The sequence below is a fragment of the Arachis hypogaea genome, chromosome 10 (assembly GCF_003086295.3).
Source record: "Arachis hypogaea cultivar Tifrunner chromosome 10, arahy.Tifrunner.gnm2.J5K5, whole genome shotgun sequence".
Lineage (NCBI taxonomy): Eukaryota > Viridiplantae > Streptophyta > Magnoliopsida > Fabales > Fabaceae > Arachis > Arachis hypogaea.
The window spans coordinates 89285423-89304968 of NC_092045.1; the positions used below are offsets into that span (position 1 = coordinate 89285423).

The 19546-nt window shown below is 38.4% G+C and overlaps 1 protein-coding gene across 1 annotated transcript; it reads left to right on the plus strand.

The window, feature by feature from the left end:
* The first annotated feature begins 3012 nt into the window (after positions 1–3012).
* Positions 3013–4101, plus strand: LOC140175695 (uncharacterized). Its single transcript, XM_072204231.1, has one exon. It carries the CDS (start codon positions 3013–3015, stop codon positions 4099–4101), a length of 1089 nt encoding a protein of 362 aa, XP_072060332.1.
* Positions 4102–19546: the final 15445 nt, after the last annotated feature.

Below are 19546 nucleotides of genomic sequence, written 5' to 3' on the forward strand. Positions count from 1 at the left end.
ACTTTCATAGGGTTTCCTCGCTTGTTGCTTAAGATTTTTACTTTATACAAAGGGATAGGTATTGCATCTGAATTTTATTTTGATTTACTTGTATAAGATTTATTATTATTAGTAATTTTGTGATTATTATTACTCGGTGATGTATGATATATGATTTTTAGTGATTTGGAAAAAAATTTCTAGCATTTTATTAAAGATTGAAACGCGATATCGAACTAAAAGACTCAATATTAAATAGTTAGTAAGAATAACAGGTTAGTAACACTTTACTTTTGGTACGATCACGACATATTGGAAGTTGAGTCGTTACAATCACCGATTCAGTTTTTACAATTATGGTCTTCAGAAGGTCTGTGAAACTAATATCTAAAGTTTTCAAGTTGATGTTGAATCTACTTAGTCTTGAGAAAATTTGAAAAAATAATATCTGAAGTTTTTTAATTAGTATACGATCTAATTTGAATCTAAGAAGACTTGAAAAAAACATATCTAAAACTATTAGGTTAATGTGTGATTCAATCTAAAGTTCATAATCTTAAAAAAAACTTAAAGAAATAACATCTAAAATACTTAAGTCAGTGTGTGATCTATTATGAGCCAAATTATAGTTTATGAAAGCTTCGGAAAATAATATTTATTTGTAAACTCGATCAAAAATAGAACTCTCCAGATTTCTTGAGATAAGCCATAGACATTTTAGCCGATATTCTTTACTATGTTGAACTCTCCAGATCTAAATTTTATCTCTCTATGTTTTATAGTATTTATCTAGCAATTATATTTAGTAATTTCTGGACTTGGCGCATTAACGATATCTATCTATCCTGAAAACAAAAAATGGTGGAGTTTACATGTTTGCCTTCATACGATACACGACGAAAGGAGGGGCATTGAAAGCTATAGCGAAAATGAATCGGCTGAGACTGAGAGGTAAGTTTGTCTTGGTGGGTGAGGCAAAATACAGAAGAACTTCTGCAGCCACGGACGTCGGGAATGGACGAGGAGGAGATGATAGGCAAAGCCCATCAAATCCGAAGCCACTTAGGGAAGTAGGTGACGATTGCTCATTGTCGAATGCACATGCAGTACGGACGACGAGAACCGTGAAGAATACGCTTGGTAATGGTGAGACAAAGAACGTGGAAGCTGTAGTGGCGTCAGAGAATTCGGAATGGTTACAGAGAAGTCTTGTAGGGGTGACGACGAAGCCTATTGATTTCATCTCGTTGAGGGAAATGTTAGCAATTTCTCTGCCTTCTATCATCTAAATTCGGGAATTGGGAGCTTGCAAAGCACTTCTGACCTTTGACAGCGTTGTGCATGCGGACAAGACGTACACCTTTAATTTGAACTGCCTCTTACAAGTTTTTCACAGGGTATGGAAGTGGAATGAATCAGAGCGATGTGAAACCCGTAGCGTATGGCTTGAATGCTTTGGTGTTTCGTTGTCCGCTTGGTCTGTTGATACCTTCAAAATGATAGGAGGCTAGTGGAGGAGCGGTTGTTGGGTGTGCAAAGGAGACAGAATTGTGCAGCACGTTAACGGTAGGTCGTGTGCAGATTGATACGTTTGCCATGGAAGTGATTCAGGAAAGGGTTCGTATCACTGTTGGTTTTGGAAGCTATGACATCTTGGTGAAGGAGATTGGTCATGAAGCATGTAACATGCTATGCAAGGGGATTTCTTTGATAATGAAATCACCAACTGTGAGATTTTGAACCATGATATAACAAAATCGAGTACAGCAAAAGATGCATGGCAGAGAAGGCTACTGGTATCATCTAAGAAGGACAATCTTGATGAAGGGCTGATGATGGTGGTGCAACATAGAGAGGAAGATGATAAGGACAGATTAGTAATTTCAGATGATATTTTGAATGAATGGTTTAAATGTAGTGCCAATCATAATCGCAGAAAACTAGTAACCTACCAAACCGTTAATAGCATCAATAAAGGGATTTCTGATTTTGGAGCTAGAAACAATGCTAATTATGAGGCAGACTCAGATATGACGGTTACATGTGATTTTGGTTCATTATGCAATGGGCAAAAAAGGGTTGCAACCAAGGAAAAACAAAATAAAAAAAGAAGCATAAGGAGGCTGTTATGCAGACTGGGCCAGGAAAAAAAAGAGCTTCGGAGGAAAGGATGGATCCAGCTGCTTGGGCCTGACCCCCTCAGCTGTTGGGCATGACCCGGTTGAGGATGGGCACCCGGAGCATATCCTTCTTCTTGCGCAGTAGAAACGAGACCTGGGCTGCGTGACCTTGGTTGAAGGAGACGGTGACCCCTGCGACAGAGACGGAAACTGTGGCAGCCGGTGGTCAGTAGTTTGGGGTAGGTGCCTGGTCCGTGGTGGAGATGGCCGCACCCGATCCGTTGGAGAAGTTGGTGATCGGGAAGACGAATGGGCTGGTCTTACCGGTGGAGCAGCAGCCTCACCAAGTCGGGTCGTAGAAGATGGAGCATTTAGTGGCGTGAATCAACTGGTGGTTGGAGTAGGGTCGACTGAAGCTAGTCATGATGCAGTGGTAGAGGGTGAGTTGATTGCGACCCTGTCTCCGGAGACTGATGCGGCAGCAGCATGCGAGGGCCAAGGCGGAAACCATGCTGAACTGGGGGCTGGTCGGGGGAATATTTTGGACCATAGTGGGGATAATGGGCCTGTTGGATGAGATGGGGAAGGGCGTGGAGGTGCTGAACCTGGGCAAGGGGACTGGGATAAAGAGGAAGGGGACAGTGACTCTCAGTGCCTAGAGGAGCAGCTGTTGGAAAACAAATTGACCTTGGAGCTAGCGATGGATTCAGGTGATGTGTTATACAATGAGGAAGATGACATTATGACAATTTTCCAAGCACAGAACGAAGAATTAGCACAAAAGAGGAGAGCGGTAAAACAAAAGGCAAAGATGAGGCAGTCCAGACCCAAAACTAAAAAACAGGTGTGGAAAAATAGTTCCCAATGACTTTCAGTTCTTGGAATGTTAGGGGGGTTACGGGGTGACGGAAAGATGAGAATGGTTAAGGATTTAAAAAATAAACATAACTTGAGCCTGGTAGGGTTGATTAAGACTAAAAGACGGGTTGTGACTAGATTTGATGTTGAAAGGATTTGGGGATATGTTGGGGCAGGATGGGAATATGTAGAGTCAGATGGTGCATCTGGTGGTCTGTTGATGATATGGGATGAATTATTTTTTAAATTAAATAATTGCTATAAAGGGGAGAGATGGTTATGCGTTGAAGGTGTCTTACTAAAGAATAGTTTTCACTGTGCTTTTTTCTTGGTCTATGGTGCCCATAATAGAGAAGAAAGGAGTCATGTATGGGAGGAGTTGAGTTACATTGCTGGGTTGTGTCAGGTCCCTTGCTGTTTCATGGGAGACTTTAATGAGATAGTGAATGTGGAGGAATGGAAAGGCATTGTTAATTTACCTCTGTCTGTAGAAGAATTCAAGATTTGGATGCAAGATATGCACTTAGTGGATTTGCCACTAACAGATCGTAAGTTTACGTGGTTTCGAGACCGTTCAGGCAGTCGAATTGATAGAGCTATGGTTAGTATAGAATGGTTAGAAGAGTTTCCTGAGACTCGGTTAAGAGGCGGTCCAAGGGGCTTGTCAGATCACTACCCTATTATTGTCGAATATAAGAGGGTGAGGGGAGGTCCTAGGCCTTTTCGGAGCCTTGATTCATGGTTCACGCATGAAGGTTTTCTTAGAATGGTTAAGGAGGATTGGAGAGGATTAGGGGAGTTGCAGTTCACAGAAAATTTGAAGGCATTGACAAGACCTTTGGGAAGATGGCATAAGGACAACTTTGGTGAGATGGACAAGAAGATCTTGAGGCTTGAGGAAGAGATAAAAAAGGTAGATGATATGGTAAGTAATGGAGTCTATGATGGAACTATAGAGGCTAGAAGGAGGGCGTTAGTTACTTGTTGTGAGAGGTGGTATACGAGAAAAGAAATTCACTGGAAGCAAATGTCTCGGTCTAGGCAAGCAAAGGAAATGGACAGAAACACAAGATACTTTCACAATATAGCGTCGGCAAGAAGGAGGAATAATCGGATTGATGCTCTGATAGTTAATGGCAGATGATGCCAAGGCATCTTAGGCTAGTTTCACTAGCCTTTTTCTTTTATTTTTAGTTGTTTTATGCATTTTCTTGAGCCTTAAGTAATCATTTGGGCCAAATAGTCATGCTTGTCTTAAATCATTCAAACATGAAGATTTTGATGCAAATTCCATGAGTTTTTAGTTATATTCCTTGAATGCTATGAATGGAAGAATTCTCATGAATTTTAGCAAGACTTTGATGCAGTTGTTTGGATGATTTTAGGGAAGAAGAGGCTAGGCAAAGAAGCAACAAAAATCAATGAAGGAAGCCTGGATATCATTTATGGCGTTTAAGTTCCAGTTTAAGCTTAAACTGGAACTTAAACGCCAGGAAGGGAATTGCTCCAGGATGCTTCCAACGTTTAAGCTCCAGTTTAAGCTTAAACTGGAGCTTAAACGTGCTCGAGCTTGTGCCTCCAGGGAGTGCCAGCGTTTAAGCTCCAGTTTAAGCTTAAACTGGAGCTTAAACGTGTTATATGGAACAGCTTGACCATGCCTTCTTCAAACATAAATAACTTGAGCTACAAAACTCCAAATGAGGTGATTCAAAATGCATTGGAAAGAATACATCTAGAGCTTTCCAAGCATATATGGCATGCATGGTGGATACTAAAAATTGAGGGAGAAAACAGCCCCGTAATGTGCATAGAAGAGCATAGTACCAACATGCAATCAGGCCAGCTGACCTCTTCACCTTCCATGGAGTATAACTCGAGTTGTAGAACTCCAAATGATGCGCTTCCAGTTGCATTGGAAAGTAGACATCCAGAGCTTTCCAACAATGTATAGAAGTATGGGGTGGACAATGCAACTGAGCTCCCAAAATTGGCATTTTCGAGCACGTTTAAGTAACTTAAACGTTGGCTTAAACGCTGTCAAACCAACCAGCAACCTTGTCACCTTCAATCAAGCATAACTTGAGCTATAGAGATCCAATTGAGGTGCTTCCAGTTGCGTTAGAAAGCTGACATCCATAGCTTTCCAACGAGGTATAATAGTCTATATTTGGCATCAAATTGGCAAGGTTGACAAGAGAACAAAGTGACGACTCAAGAAAGGGGGGTGCAACGTTTGAGTATAGTTTAACGGATCATTATCCTTTTTGGATCAATTATGTCACTCTACCCTTCAAGCAAGCAAGGCCCATCAACAACACCAAACCAAGGCCACAAGAATCATCTAGAATAGTTTATTTTTTATTGTAATTTGCTTTTAATTTCATTTTCATTTTGTAATTTAGGGAGCCTATTTAAAGGCCTTAGTTTCTGCATTTGAGACAGACTGGATTGAAGGGGAATCCAGCCCCTGAAGGGGGACTTGGGGCACTTTCTTTCATTTTGTTAGTTTTCATACTTTTGTAATTGAATTCAGAGCTATGACTCACTAAACCCCTTTCATTGGGTTAGGGAGCTCTATTGTAATTCAATGAATCAATAATAGTTTTATCTTCTTCTTCAATCTTTTCTCTTGAATTTTGTTAGAAAGCTTCTCGATCTAATTCCATTGGTTAGTTGTCTTGGGAAAGAAACTATCCATAATTGGAATCCTTCGGAACCTTGGGAAAGGAATGAAGGATTCATGCTAGAGAAGCTTTCTCACAGTGAATTGGATTGGGGTTTGGATGGATATTGTGACATGTAATCCTACCAAATTGTGGTTCATGAAACTGTGTGGTATAATCAGTGATCGAGCATCATCTCTTCTTATGAACATTTAAACCAAGGGATTGGGAATTTGTTTGTTTTTAGAGAGAATTGGTGAGCCAAGGGATTGGGATCCAATCATATAAGATTGCCAAGCAAAATTCAATGAATGCATTGGTTGAGGAAGGGATAAAAATGTTTTGATTCGGAGATCTCAATATCTCCTAACACCCAATGAATTCCCCATTTCTGATCTACACTTTCTCTTTACATTCTGCAATTAAATTCATGCAATCACCCCGATCCCTTTTTAATTTCAGCAATTTAGCTTCTCACTCTTTAATTCATGCAATTTTACATTCCGCAATTCTCATCTAAATCTTGATTCCGCTCAACTAGAACATACTTCTAATCGGAATTGCTCACTCAACCAATCCTTGTGGGATTCGACCTCACTCTATTGTGAGTTTTTACTTGACGATAACCGGTGCACTTGCCGGAAGGAATTTTGCCGATCGTGCAATTTCCTAAAATTCGTAGCATCAAGTCTATGCATCACCAGCAGACTGGTACGGAACCAAGTTAGAATAAAAATAGCTATTAGAGAGTTTTATAAAGATCTGTATCATCAGGGGCGTTCTCCTTTGCTGGGGTTCATAGATGATCTGGTGAAAATGATAGATGAGGAAGAATCGGTGACCTTAGAGGCGATGCTATAGGCTGACTTAAGAACTGAAGATTGATGGTTCAGAAGTTATAGTAAACTCTCATTGTAAGTATAGTTACTAAACCAGGCAATCAACCTTTCTTACAAACGTTTTGGTTGTCACAAGTAACAAACCCTTTTTAAAATTGATAATCGAGTATTCAAATCTCGTGTCATCTTCTCAAGGAATTGCAGGGAGGTATGTTTTATTATTGGTTATGGAAAAACAGTGTTTGGGTTTGAAAAAGGGTTTTAAGAAAGAGAAATAGATTGCAAGAATTAATAAATTAATAACTAATAAAACTCCTGGCAAAGTATGAAAACTGGAAGTCCTATCCTAGTTATCCTGATCAATTGTGATGAGAATTGGATTTTTCTCCCACTAAGTTAACCTCTAACTATGAAGGTAAGTTAAGTGGACAGAATAAGTTTGGTTCCTCAAGTCAGGAAAGACTAGAGTTAGTGAAACTCAAGTTAATTCTTGAGAATTCCAAAATTCAGTCAATAATGAGTTTGACAACTCAAGAGTTACCAATTAATCAGTTAAAGCCAAGAATATAAAAAGCTAAATGAAAATCATAGATCTGAAAATACCTCAATTGTATTTAAATATAAATTTAAATCTAACATGGAAAGATTTATGAATCAAATGGGCAACATAAATAATAAACAGATAAAAGTATTAGAGTATCTGATAAACCACTATTTTATGGTTTATCTTGTGCTTAATTGAGTAGATTTTATCAACTCTTTACCCACTTATTCATACTATTTGCATGGTTTTACATTTGCCTTCCTAATTATGTGCTTTGATTGAAAACATGCTTCTTTGGCCTTAAGTTTCCTATGTTTAATCCTCTCTTATTACCATTAGATGCCTTGATATATGTGTTAAGTGATTTCAAGGATTACAGGGCAGGAATGGTTTAGAGGATAGAAAGGAAGCATGCAAAAGTGGAAGGAATACAAGAAGTTGAAGGAACTGCAAAGCTGTCCAGTCTGACCTCTTTGCACTCAAACGGTTATAACTTTTGCTACAGAGGTCCAAATGGCGCGGTTCTAGTTGCGTTGGAAAGCTAACATTCGGGGCTTCGATTTGATATATAATATGCCATAGTGGCCTTGATGCTAGGCGACGCGACCGCATGCTCCATGCGGCCGCATCGCAGTGACGAAAAACCAGCGTGGCAGATTTCTTCTCCAGCGATTTCTGGGCTGTTTTCGACCCAGTTTTCGGTCCAGAAAACTCATATTAGAGGTTATAAAGTAGAGGGATTGCATCCATTCATAATCATGCTTTTCATAATTCACTTTTCATAATTTAGATGTAGGTTTAGTTGGAGAGAGGTTATCTCCTCTCTCTTTAGGATTAGGATTTAGGACTTCTCTTAGTTTTAGGAGTAACTCTCGATCCAAGTTCAATATTCCTTTTACTTGATAGTTATCTCTTATTTTCAGATACTTTAATGCTTGCTTGTATTAGATATGTTGCCTAATTGGCTTATGAACTTTTCCATGTTAAGATTTGAATATTTTATTTAATGTTATTTGAGGTATTTCAATTTATGATTGTTTTATTTATGAATGCTTTTAATTTAATTTAGATAGTTTTCCTTTTGGCTTTGGTTAAATAATTGGTGACTCTTGAGTATCAAACTCATTGCTAATTGAAAATTGGAATTCTTCAAGAATTAATTCGAGATCCAATAACTCTAACTTTTCCTAAGGAAAGACTGGGACTTGAGGATTCGAATTAATTCATCCACTTAACTTACCTTCATAGTTAGAGGTTAACAAAGTGGGAGAAAAATCTAATTCTCATCACAATTGATAAGGATAACAAGGATAGGACTTCCAGTTCTTCATACCTTGTTAAGAGATTTTATTATTGTTAATTTATTTTACTTGTCATTTAAATATGCTTGTGCCCATTGCCCAAACTCCGAAACCCCAATTTTACCTTTTTTCATAGCCAATAATAAGAACATACCTCTCTGCAATTCCTTGAGAAGACGATCCGAGGTTTAAATACTCGGTTATCAATTTTAAAGGGGTTTGTTACTTGTGACAACCAAAACGTTTGTATGAAAGGACTTTTGTTGGTTTAGAAGCTATACTTGCAACGGAAATTTATTCTGAATTCTAGACCACGCAAAAATCCTCTCATCAGTATCCAAAGTAGAAGAGAAACATAAATTAAAGAACATTGAACCTGTGATGAAAACGTAGTATTCCTAATTTCTAAAAATCCTATTCCTAAATTCCTAAGAGAGAGGAGAGAACCTCTCTCTCTAAAAACAATATCTAAAACTATGAAAAGTGAATTATGAAAGCATAATTATGAATGGATGCATTCCCCCACTTTATAGCCTCTAATCTATGTTCTCTGGGCCAAAAACTGGGTCAAAAATAGCCCAGAAATTGCTGATTGTGAAATCTGGTCCGTACAGGTCGCAGCAAAATGACGTGGAGGCGTCATCCACGCGTTTGCGTGGAATGAGATTCGAAGATACGACGCGTCCGCATGGAGTGCGTGTTCACGTCACCTATCTGTACGGCCACTATAGTGAATTATATATCAAATCGAAGCCCCAGACATTAGCTTTCCAACGCAAATGAAACCGAATTATTTGAATCTCTGTAGCTCAAGTTATGATCGTTTTAGTACGAGAGGGTCAGACTGACAGCTTTGTAGTTTCTTCAACTTCATGTATTCCTTCCACTTTTGCATGCTTCCTTTCCATCCTCTAAGCCATTCCTGCCCTATAATTTCTGAAATCACTTAACACACATATCAAGGCATCTAATGGTAATAAGAGAGGATTAAATAAAAGGAAATAAAAGCCAAAGAAGCATGTTTTCAATCATAGCACAGAATCAGGAAGGAAAATATAAAACATGCAAATCATATGAATAAGTGGGTAAAGAGTTGATAAAAACCACTCAATTGAGCACAAGATAAACCATAAAATAGCGGTTTATCAACCTCCCCACACTTAAACATTAGCATGTCCTCATGCTAAGCTCAATAGAAGCTATAAAGGAGTGAAGAGGAATGATAGAATGTATGAAATGCAACCTATCTATATGAATGCAACTACATGCAAAGATGGTTCTACCTACTTGGTGAAAAAATAATTAAATCTTTCAAGAACAAATATGAACTGGATTTCACTAATTCAAATCACAAAATACAATACAAATAACTTGCAAGAAGAAGATAGCTCATGAAAGCAGGGAACATAGAATTAAGCACTGAACCCTTACTGGTAGTGTATATCATTCTAACTCTCAAGTGTCTAGGGTCAATTCTCTCAACTCTCTACTAATCTTGCTTTCTATAGCTTGCTCTTCATCTAACAATCAATAAAAATTTAATGCACCAATACACAAATCAAGAGGTCTTTTAAGGGTTGTAATGGGGTTAGGGTCAAGGTAGGATTGTATTTGGCCAAGTGGACTAAAATCTGAATCCTTAATTAACATAAACTTTTCACCTAACTTAAGACAATCCAATTAATTAAAATGCAAAATCTAACTTCCCATTAACTGTGCGTTCCACATGTTCATGCATCCTAAAATTGAGTTTAGTACATACGCATTGATACCAACACTTACTTTGGGGCATTTTGTCCCCTTTTATTAATTGCTCTTTTCTTTTTCTTTTTCACTTTTTTTTTCTTTTTATTTTTCTCAATGCATATTATTAAAGTATTGAATGCAATAATATGTGCTCAATTATTATTTTGCACATTTTCACTAAAATATACAACACCCAATTATTCAAACCCAACTTTCCCACACTTAAATCATGAGCACTTTTACTAGTCTAAGCTAACCAAGGATTCAAATTAATGACATTATTGTTTTCTGCTTAGAGTTAGTAATGAGCTAAAGTAAAGAACAAATGGGTATATTAGGCTCAAATTGGTTTGCAAAGGATAATGAAAGGGTAAGGCCATATGGGTATGTAAGCTTAGTAAAACAAGGGCCTCAACCATATCAGTGCATGCATACATCAAACAATGGAAATATAGAATTAAGCAAGACAAAGATCACAATTTTAGAGAGAAAAACACAAACCAAAAATAAAATATTGGTTGATAAAATGCAACCAATCAAATAGGCTCAAAATCTCACTGGTTTTGTGTGTTCGAGCTTTAAACCATGTTCCAAAATAAGATTTCTTCAAACAAGTTTTTCAAAAAGTTTTATTCAAATTAGTGAAATACTATAAAAATTTCTTGAAAAAGAAAATATTACTTTAACCAAGTGGTAAAATATGCACAAAAAAACAGACATGCAATCAAACATGCAAATGCAACAATGAAAAACAAAAATTGGTGTTGAGAAGGGACTAACTAACCCGTGGAGATTGGTATCGACCTCCCCACACTTAAAGGTTACACTATCCTCGGTGCATGCAAAGATGTGCAGGTGGCGGGGGTTGTGGTTCCTCAGCTGGTGCACTTTTTGTTCCTTTCTTTGCCGGTGGTTTGGGAGTAGCTTTCTCTTTACCCTTCTTGGTGGCCATCCTGAAAGGGGAAAAAGAAAGTAACAAGTAAAGCTAGGGGTTCCAGCAAGGAAGAGAACGGGAAAGGTGGTAATCAATGCACAGTAAAGAAGAATGACGTTAACACATGGTCATGACTACATGTGAAAAGTCACCAATGGAAATATAGCAAGTGCATGTGATGACAGTTAAATGCAAGATGTTTATTGTCATGCTGGCAAAGGCATGAGTAGCATAGATCAAGCATTTAATGTCCAAGTTAGATTACCAAATTTTCCAAACTAATAATATGCTTGTATGGACAATTATAAATAATTAATAAAATATAAAAAGGTTTTGTGAAAAACAGGCATGAAAGTAGGATAACAGAAAAGTAGTGCGTGATGCCATACGGGCTTTTTCACATAGCATGCATGGTAAATAAGTTATTGAAAGTGTTAAAATAAACATGCAAGAAACCCTACAAAAATAATGTATAATTGTCAAACAGTTCCTTTTAATAATTCACAAGCAAAATGTGGAAAATAATGATCCAAATAAATTTCCAACACCAACATAAAAATGCATGAAAATAAAAAAAGAAAGGAGAAAGAAGGAAGAAGAAAGAAGAAAAGATGGAAGAGATTAGGATTAGAGAAGAAAGAATAAGATAATTGGCGCTGATCTGGATAAGTTGTGCGGCGCAGGTGACGCAGACGCGTGGTGCACGCGATCACGTGGGGTGTGATGAATTTAAGTGACGCGGACACGTGGGGCACGCGGACGCGTGACTCGAATTGTGCTAGTGGCACGAGAGTAGCCTCGCGCACGCACAACTCTCTGTTTAAATGCATTTTAGCCAAAAATCTAGGGTGACGCGGTCGCGTGGTTGACGCGATTGCGTGGATGGCCTAAATTTGAAAACGGCACGGATGCGTGGGGCACGCGTACACGTGGCAGGGCATGTGCTTCTAGAACGAGTCCAGCCCAATTCTAGCTCAACTTTCGGCCATACACTCTTTTTACGTCGATTTTAGGGCACGCATTCGCGTGGGCGACGCGGGCGCGTGGGAGGCATTTTTTCCACATAACGCGGTCGCGTGGATCAATTTGTGCCAAAGGCACGCCTCCAGCCACGCTTTCGCGTGACTCTTTGTTCAATTTTGTTTTCTTCTCAACGCACCTACGACGCGGACGCGTCGCGTGCGATTTCTTCTCCTTTTTTTTTGTTGATGCAGTATGCAGAATGCAATGCTAACATGAATGTTATGCAGAATTTCAGGTTCAATCAAAACTCAAAAACAAACAAAACATACTGGAATTAAAACTGAAAAGGGACGATCATACCATGGTGGGTTGTCTCCCACCTAGCACTTTTAGTTAAAGTCCTTAAGTTGGACATTTGGCGAGCTCCTTGTCATGGTGGCTTATGCTTGTACTGATCCAGGAATCTCCACCAATATTTGCAAATCCAATATCTTCCAGGATCCCAAATCTTGTTTCTGCACCCGTCTTCAAGTTGATTATCATGATTCCATCCGGGTGGTTCAGCTTTAGAATTCTCACTGAAGCATCCAAACAACTTCCTAGACCCATTCAATTGAGCTCTATACCAACCTTTGCAGTAAAACTTAAAGCTTCCAACCATAATGAACTTTGCAGGACAATTCTCACCACTGACCATCTTCCTCTGAATCTTTATGCCACAAAGAGCTCTAAGTTGACCATCCATCTCCAGTAGCCCATATTCAAGTTGAATTAGAAAGCTAAGGGATATGAATTTTACCCACTTGAATGCTGTGAAGGATGATGGCAACTTAGGGGGAGGTGTTTTTAATGAACGTGCAAGCTCCACTCCCTTGTGCTCTTCTTCGACATCTGCCACCTCTTTATAATCTTCAATATCAACGCCTTCCTTTTGGTGAATTTCGTCCAATTCAATCTCTTCTTCATTGTTCACCAAGGGCATGGGATGTTGTGCTTCTTCTTCTTTAATCTCCATGTCGAGTCCAACGGGAGAGGATTCAAATGTAGATAAGAATTCATTAATGATTGAATCCATCTCTTGATCGTCTCCTTCAAAGTCTTCAACCATGATATGCTTTGGAGGTTGTACACCCTCCTCAACATCAGCTTCAAACGTCTTTGAAGGATGCTCTATAACTTGACTTTCCCATGGAGGTTCAGCATCTCATAAGTTTTTAACCACTTTTTCCTCTTCAATGGCAGGCGTAGCTTCTTCCAATTGTTCCAATACAAAATCATGCTGCTCGCTATCCACCGAAGTGCCCAACTTCTCCTTCCTGCTACGTTCTTCAGTAGATTTTCCACATGAAGCCATGGGGGTTCTTTGAATGTCCGAACGTTGGAAAGGCAATCGATTTCTTGCTTGATCCAGGAATTTAAGTATGAAATCGTATTCATCCTTTATGATTTCCTGTTCAACTATTTCTTCACCTTCAAGTACAAAATCCTCCTTGATGGCTTCTTTTCTATGATAACTCCCTTCAACTACTCCTTCATCTGCAAAGGTCTCTACTACCTTTACCTTTAGTGCCTCCTCTAGCTCCTTATGAAGTATGGATTCGCGAAGATGATCCTTTCTCTCTTGTTCCATGTCAATAGTATCATTGGGATCATGTTGCTCTTGGGTTGATGGATGTGGGTGCTCTTCCATAGATGGTGGTGATGGGATGAGTGGATCATTGTGTGGTTGAGATGGAAGTGCATTGGAGCTTGAGGGTTGAATATTGGGGGTAGAGGGTTGGTTCATGCGGGATATAAGTGCTTGAAGAGTAGAGGTGAGACTATTGATAGAGGCAAGTTTGCTTTCCATGGAGGTTTTTGGGGTGGATAGGAGGGTTCGTTTGTTGGGAGAAAAGATTCATAACACGGAAGTGGTTCCTCTTGATAAGGATATGGAGATGGTGTATATTGAGGTGGTGGTTCTGAGTATGGTTCATATGGTGGTTGGTGTGGTGAATAAGGGTTGGGGTCATATGGAGGTGAATGATGGAAAGGGGCTTGTGAGTGTGGTGGTTCAAAGTTATGTTGTGAGGATGGTCTCTGAGCATACGGTGGGGCTTGTCGATAGCTACTAGGCGGTCCACCATAGCTATCAGCTTGGTATGCATTGTAGGATGGTCTTTGTCTGTGATATTTTGGAAGGTGTTGTTGCCTAAAGGGTTGATCAGATCCTCTTGGCTCCGTCCATCTTTGATTGGTTTGACCTTGATGCATATTCCTGTTATAGCTTTCTCTTCCTGCAACATAGTTGTAACCAGACTCATAGCCAAAGGGGTGAGAGTTCATAGTAGTAGGAGAAAATAAAAACAAAAACTAACAAAAAGAAAATATTTTGAAAAAGAAATATGGTTTTTGAAAAAGATAAGAAAATATTTTTGAAAAAGATATGATTTTTTAAAAAGGATAAGATAAGATAAAAAAAATTTTAAAATCTGAAAATACTTTTTTTTTGAAAACTATTTACAATAACCAATAATAAGGCACACGTTTGCAATTCTCCGGCAACGGCGCCATTTTGAAGAACTGAAGATTGATGGTTTAGAAGTTATAGTAAACTCTCGTTGTAAGTATAGTTACTAAACCAGGCAATCAACCTTTCTTACAAACATTTTGGTTGTCACAAGTAACAAACCCTTTTTAAAATTGATAACCGAGTATTCAAACCTCGGGTCGTCTTCTCAAGGAATTGCAGGGAGGTATGTTTTATTATTGGTTATGGAAAAACAGTGTTTGGGTTTGAAAAAGGGTTTTAAGCAAGAGAAATAGATTGCAAGAATTAATAAATTAATAACTAATAAAACTCCTGGCAAAGTATGAAAACTGGAAGTCCTATCCTAGTTATCCTTATCAATTGTGATGAGAATTGGATTTTTCTCCCACTAAGTTAACCTCTAACTATGAAGTTAAGTGGACAGAATAAGTTTGGTTCCTCAAGTCCTAGTCTTTCCTTAGGAAAGACTAGAGTTAGTGGAACTCAAGTTAATTCTTGAAGAATTCCAAAATTCAATCAACAATGCGTTTGACAACTCAAGAGTTACCAATTAATCAATTAAAGCCAAGAATATAAAAAGCTAAATGAACATCATAGATCTGAAAATACCTCACTTGTATTTAAATATAAATTTAAATCTAACATGGAAAGATTTATGAATCAAATGGGCAACATAAATAATAAACAGATAAAAGTATTAGAGTATCCAAAGTAGAAGAGAAACATAAATTAAAGAACATTGAACCTGTGATGAAAAAGTAGTATTCCTAATTTCTAAAAATCCTAATCCTAAATTCCTAAGAGAGAGGAGAGAACCTCTCTCTCTAAAAACTACAACTAAAACTATGAAAAGTGAATTATGAAAGCATAATTATGAATGGATGCATTCTCCCACTTTATAGCCTCTAATCTGTATTCTATGGGCCGAAAACTGGGTGAAAAACAGCCAAGAAATCACTGATTGTGAAATCTGGTCCTTACAGGTCGCGGCAAAGTGACGCGGAGGCGTCATCCACGCAGTTGCGTGGAATGAGATTCGCAGATGCGATGCGTCCACATGGAGCGCGCGTTCGTGTCGCCTATCTGTATGGCCACTATGGTGAATTATATATCAAATCGAAGCCCCGGACGTTATCTTTCCAACGCAAGTGGAACAGCATCATTTGCCCCTCTTTAGCTCAAGTTATGATCATTTTAGTGCGAGAAGGTCAGGTTGACAGCTTTGCAGTTCCTTCAACTTCTTGTATTCCTTCCACTTTTGCATGCTTCCTTTCCATCCTCTAAGCCATTCCTGCCCTATAATTTCTGAAATCACTTAACACACATATCAAGACATCTAATGGTAATAAGAGAGGATTAAATAAAAGGAAATAAAAGCCAAATAAGCATGTTTTCAATCATAGCACAGAATCAGGAAGGAAAATATAAAACATGCAAATCATATGAATAAGTGGATAAAGAGTTGATAAAAACCACTCAATTGAGCACAAGATAAACCATAAAATAGTGATTTATCACTGATGAAATTAGAGAGGCAGTGTGGGATTGTGAGTCATTGAATGCGCCAGGCTGGGATGGGTACAACATGAATTTCATCAAACGGTGCTGGGATGAGATTGGAGTGGAATTTACAGCAACTGTGATGGGGTTCTTTTACACATCCAGGTTACCAACAGATTCCAATATTACGTGGGTGGCGCTGGCCCCTAAGTTCATTGGTGTGAAGGAGATTAAAGACCTCAGACCTATTAGCATGGTTGGATGTGTGTACAAGGTTATTTCGAAGGTGCTAGTTAGGAGGATGAGAGCAGTGATGCCAAGATTAGTAGGGGAGACTCAGAGCGCGTTTGAAAAGGGTAGGAAAATTCATGATTGGGCTCTCATAGCGTGTGAAATAGTGCACTGGCTTAAAGGGAGAAAAAAGGAGGCAGCCATAATCAAGTTAGATTTCCAAAAAGCTTATGACAGAGTAAAGTGGAGTTTTGTGGATATTGTGCTGCAAAAGATGGGATTTGGGTGAAGTTGGAGGGCGTGGGTTAAGGAGTGTGTGACCACAGCTTCTATGTTAGTCCTGATTAATGGTTCACCATCTAAACCGTTTAAAATGGAAAGGGGCTTGAGACAAGGCAACCCACTTTTTCCTTTCTTGTTTGTGCTGGTTGTGGATGTTCTGCATAGAATGGTTAGTGAGGCGGTTAGGATCGGACGCATTTCTCCTTTGGTGGTTGGTCGAGACAGTGTGGAGCTATCGCACCTTCAATTTGCTGATGACACTATTCTGTTCTGTCCACCAGAAGACGAGACTATGAAAAATTACAAGCGGCTACTACGATGGTTTGAGTTGATGTCAGGGCTCAGTATTAATTTTGAAAAGTCCAGTCTGATTTCGATCAATTGTGAAGAGCAGTGGGTACAACGTATGTGTAGATTGTGGGGTTGTAAGGAAGATACCCTCCCTATGAAGTACCTTGGAGTCCCCTTAGGAGCAAATCCAAGGCTGGTTAAGACTTGGAAGCCTATAATCGATAAGGTGGAAGAGAAACTAAGCCTTTGGAAAGCTAAGGTGCTAAACAAAGCGGGCAAATTGGTGCTTATCAAATCAGTCTTGAATAGCTTGCCGGTGTTTACTTAAGTTTATATAAGATACCAAAGGCAGTTGCTGAGAAGTTGATTTCATTACAGAGAAGATTTCTATAGAGTAAGATGAATAGGAGGAATGGTATGGCATTAGTGAGATGGGAGTTGGTGCAGGCCCCTAAGAAGTTAGGTGGGTTGGGAGTTGGAGATGCTATGATTCGTAACACTGCACTGTTGTTTAAATGGTGGTGGCGCTTTGCTAAGGAAGAGTGCCCGTTGTGGAAGCAGGTGGTATGTTCCTGTAATAATCTGAGGCCAAATGAGTTACTGTCCACTCAAGTGATACCCACTAGAGGAGGCCCATGGAAAGATATTTTCCATATACAAATTAAAGAGCAGCATATAAGGGATAAGATGATTACAGGCCTGGCTATGGAGATTGGTGATGGACGACAGACTCGATTTTGGAAAGATGTTTGGTTACAGTGCGGATCTTTGAAAGATCGGTTCCCCAGACTCTTCTCTACTTCAAACCAATGTGGTTCAGTTATTGGGGATTGTGGGTTTTGGGATGGGTTAAAGTGGGTTTGGAACTTCCAATAGAGGCGTGAGCTCTTTCAGTGGGAGCTTCTGAGTTAGTTACATGAGGCCTTGAGACCTGTGGGCTGGTGAACAATAGAGAAGATAGAGTTGTATGGCAATATGATAAACTTGGTATCTTTTCAACTAACTCCTTTGTGCATGTGTTACAAGAAGGAATACTATCAGAGGATGTTACCAGTTACAGCCTCACGAAAACTATCTGGAAAGGGCTGGTTCCACCAAGAGTGGAGCTGTTTGCTTGGTTTGTCCTGGTAGGCAGGGTGAATACTAAGGAACGACTAAACCGGTTCGGGATTATTAGCCAGGATAATAAGAGTTGTGTTTTATGTAATAAGGATGTTGAGCAAGTACATCACTTATTTCTTGGCTGTGAATTCTCTTGGCAGGTGTAGAGTGCTTGGATATCTGTGTTTGGCCGGTGCTGGACTTTTCCAGGGTTACTGAAGAACCATTTCCTAAGTTGGACAGATGAGCCGCGTAGGAAAGAGGATCGAAAACAGCGTTTGAGGTGCTTCTATGCGATCATTTGGCACATTTAAATGGAGCGGAATAGGAGGATATTTCATAATAAAAGCAAAGGCGTAGAAGATATCATCAACATGACCGTGCTTAGCTGCGACGAGTGAAGAGGTGTACATTCCTAGTGTTGTTGATGGCTATGCCGAAGATGACATGTGGATTTCATTTCTTTGGGTTTTAGCACTGTTTGGAGTTGCCTGTCTGTTTATGTTGTTTGTCTATTACTGTTTGCTCCACCTTAGTGTGTTGAGCTTTTGTTTTCAAAAAAAAAAGTTTTTCTATACGTCAATAGTGCTTTTATAACGTACCTGAGTTTTGTTAAGACTTGAAATCTTTAGAAATTGTTTTACAAAATGTGATAACCTAAGAAATAATAGTCTTAAAGAAACTCTATAAAAAGCTTTTCACCTCACGCTAATATGTTCTATTATTCACAACTCATTAGATTTGATAAGCTTTTAAAGTTCATTTATTTCTTAAAAAAAAAAGTTTAAGCACAATTCAACCCCTTATCATTACATTTAGTCATTTTAATGTGATAGCTTAAATCGGTTAACTCACTCTATAACAAAAAAAATAGATTTACAAAATTCTTGATTAACTAAAAAGGTTTAAAGTAAAACATAAAATATCTATATTTAATAAAATTGATAAATAAATATTAAAATCAAATTTTGATTCAAAGTAATTAAATAATTTTATAATTTTACTATATGTAAAAATAATTTTTGAAAGAGTAAAAGAAAATATGAGAAAACCTACTTAATTCTCGAGTTACACAAGTTTTTTTAAAAATAACTAAATATTTAGAGTAAACAGTCATTTTAGCACTCATCCAAAAATTTTAATTTTAACAAAATGATTACTGAAAAGGTGGTAATGACAAAATGGCTCTAAATAAATATATTCTATTTGACAAAATAATTTAATATTTTGTCGATGGTTAATTTACCTAGTCAAATGTTAATTAAATATTTTATAAAAGTACCTATTTATCTTTACTTTTTAATATAAAATTATTAATTTACTTGCAAACACTTTCTATCTATTTCATTACTATTGCCATTCTCCCTACCCTCATCCTGTCATCACACCTTCTCCCCTTTGCTATTAGCATGAATACTTCTACTTTTATATCTCTACTTCCACCACCACTACTACAACATTAATTTACACAGTTTCTAGGGGTGAGCACGGGTAGCGGATACCCGATTATCCGTCCAAACCCGAATCGAACCAATTAAATTTGGTTCTAAAACCAATGGGTAATCGGGTCCAATCCAAACCAAACTGATGGCTTTTGCTAGTAATTGGTTCGGGTATCGGTTTTGGGGGTGCGAAACTCAAACCAACCCGCGAACCCGATCATA

Excerpts from the sequence above, each read along its gene's own strand:
- LOC140175695 (XM_072204231.1), top strand. The coding sequence starts at position 3,013 with ATGAGAATGGTTAAGGATTTAAAAAATAAACATAACTTGAGCCTGGTA.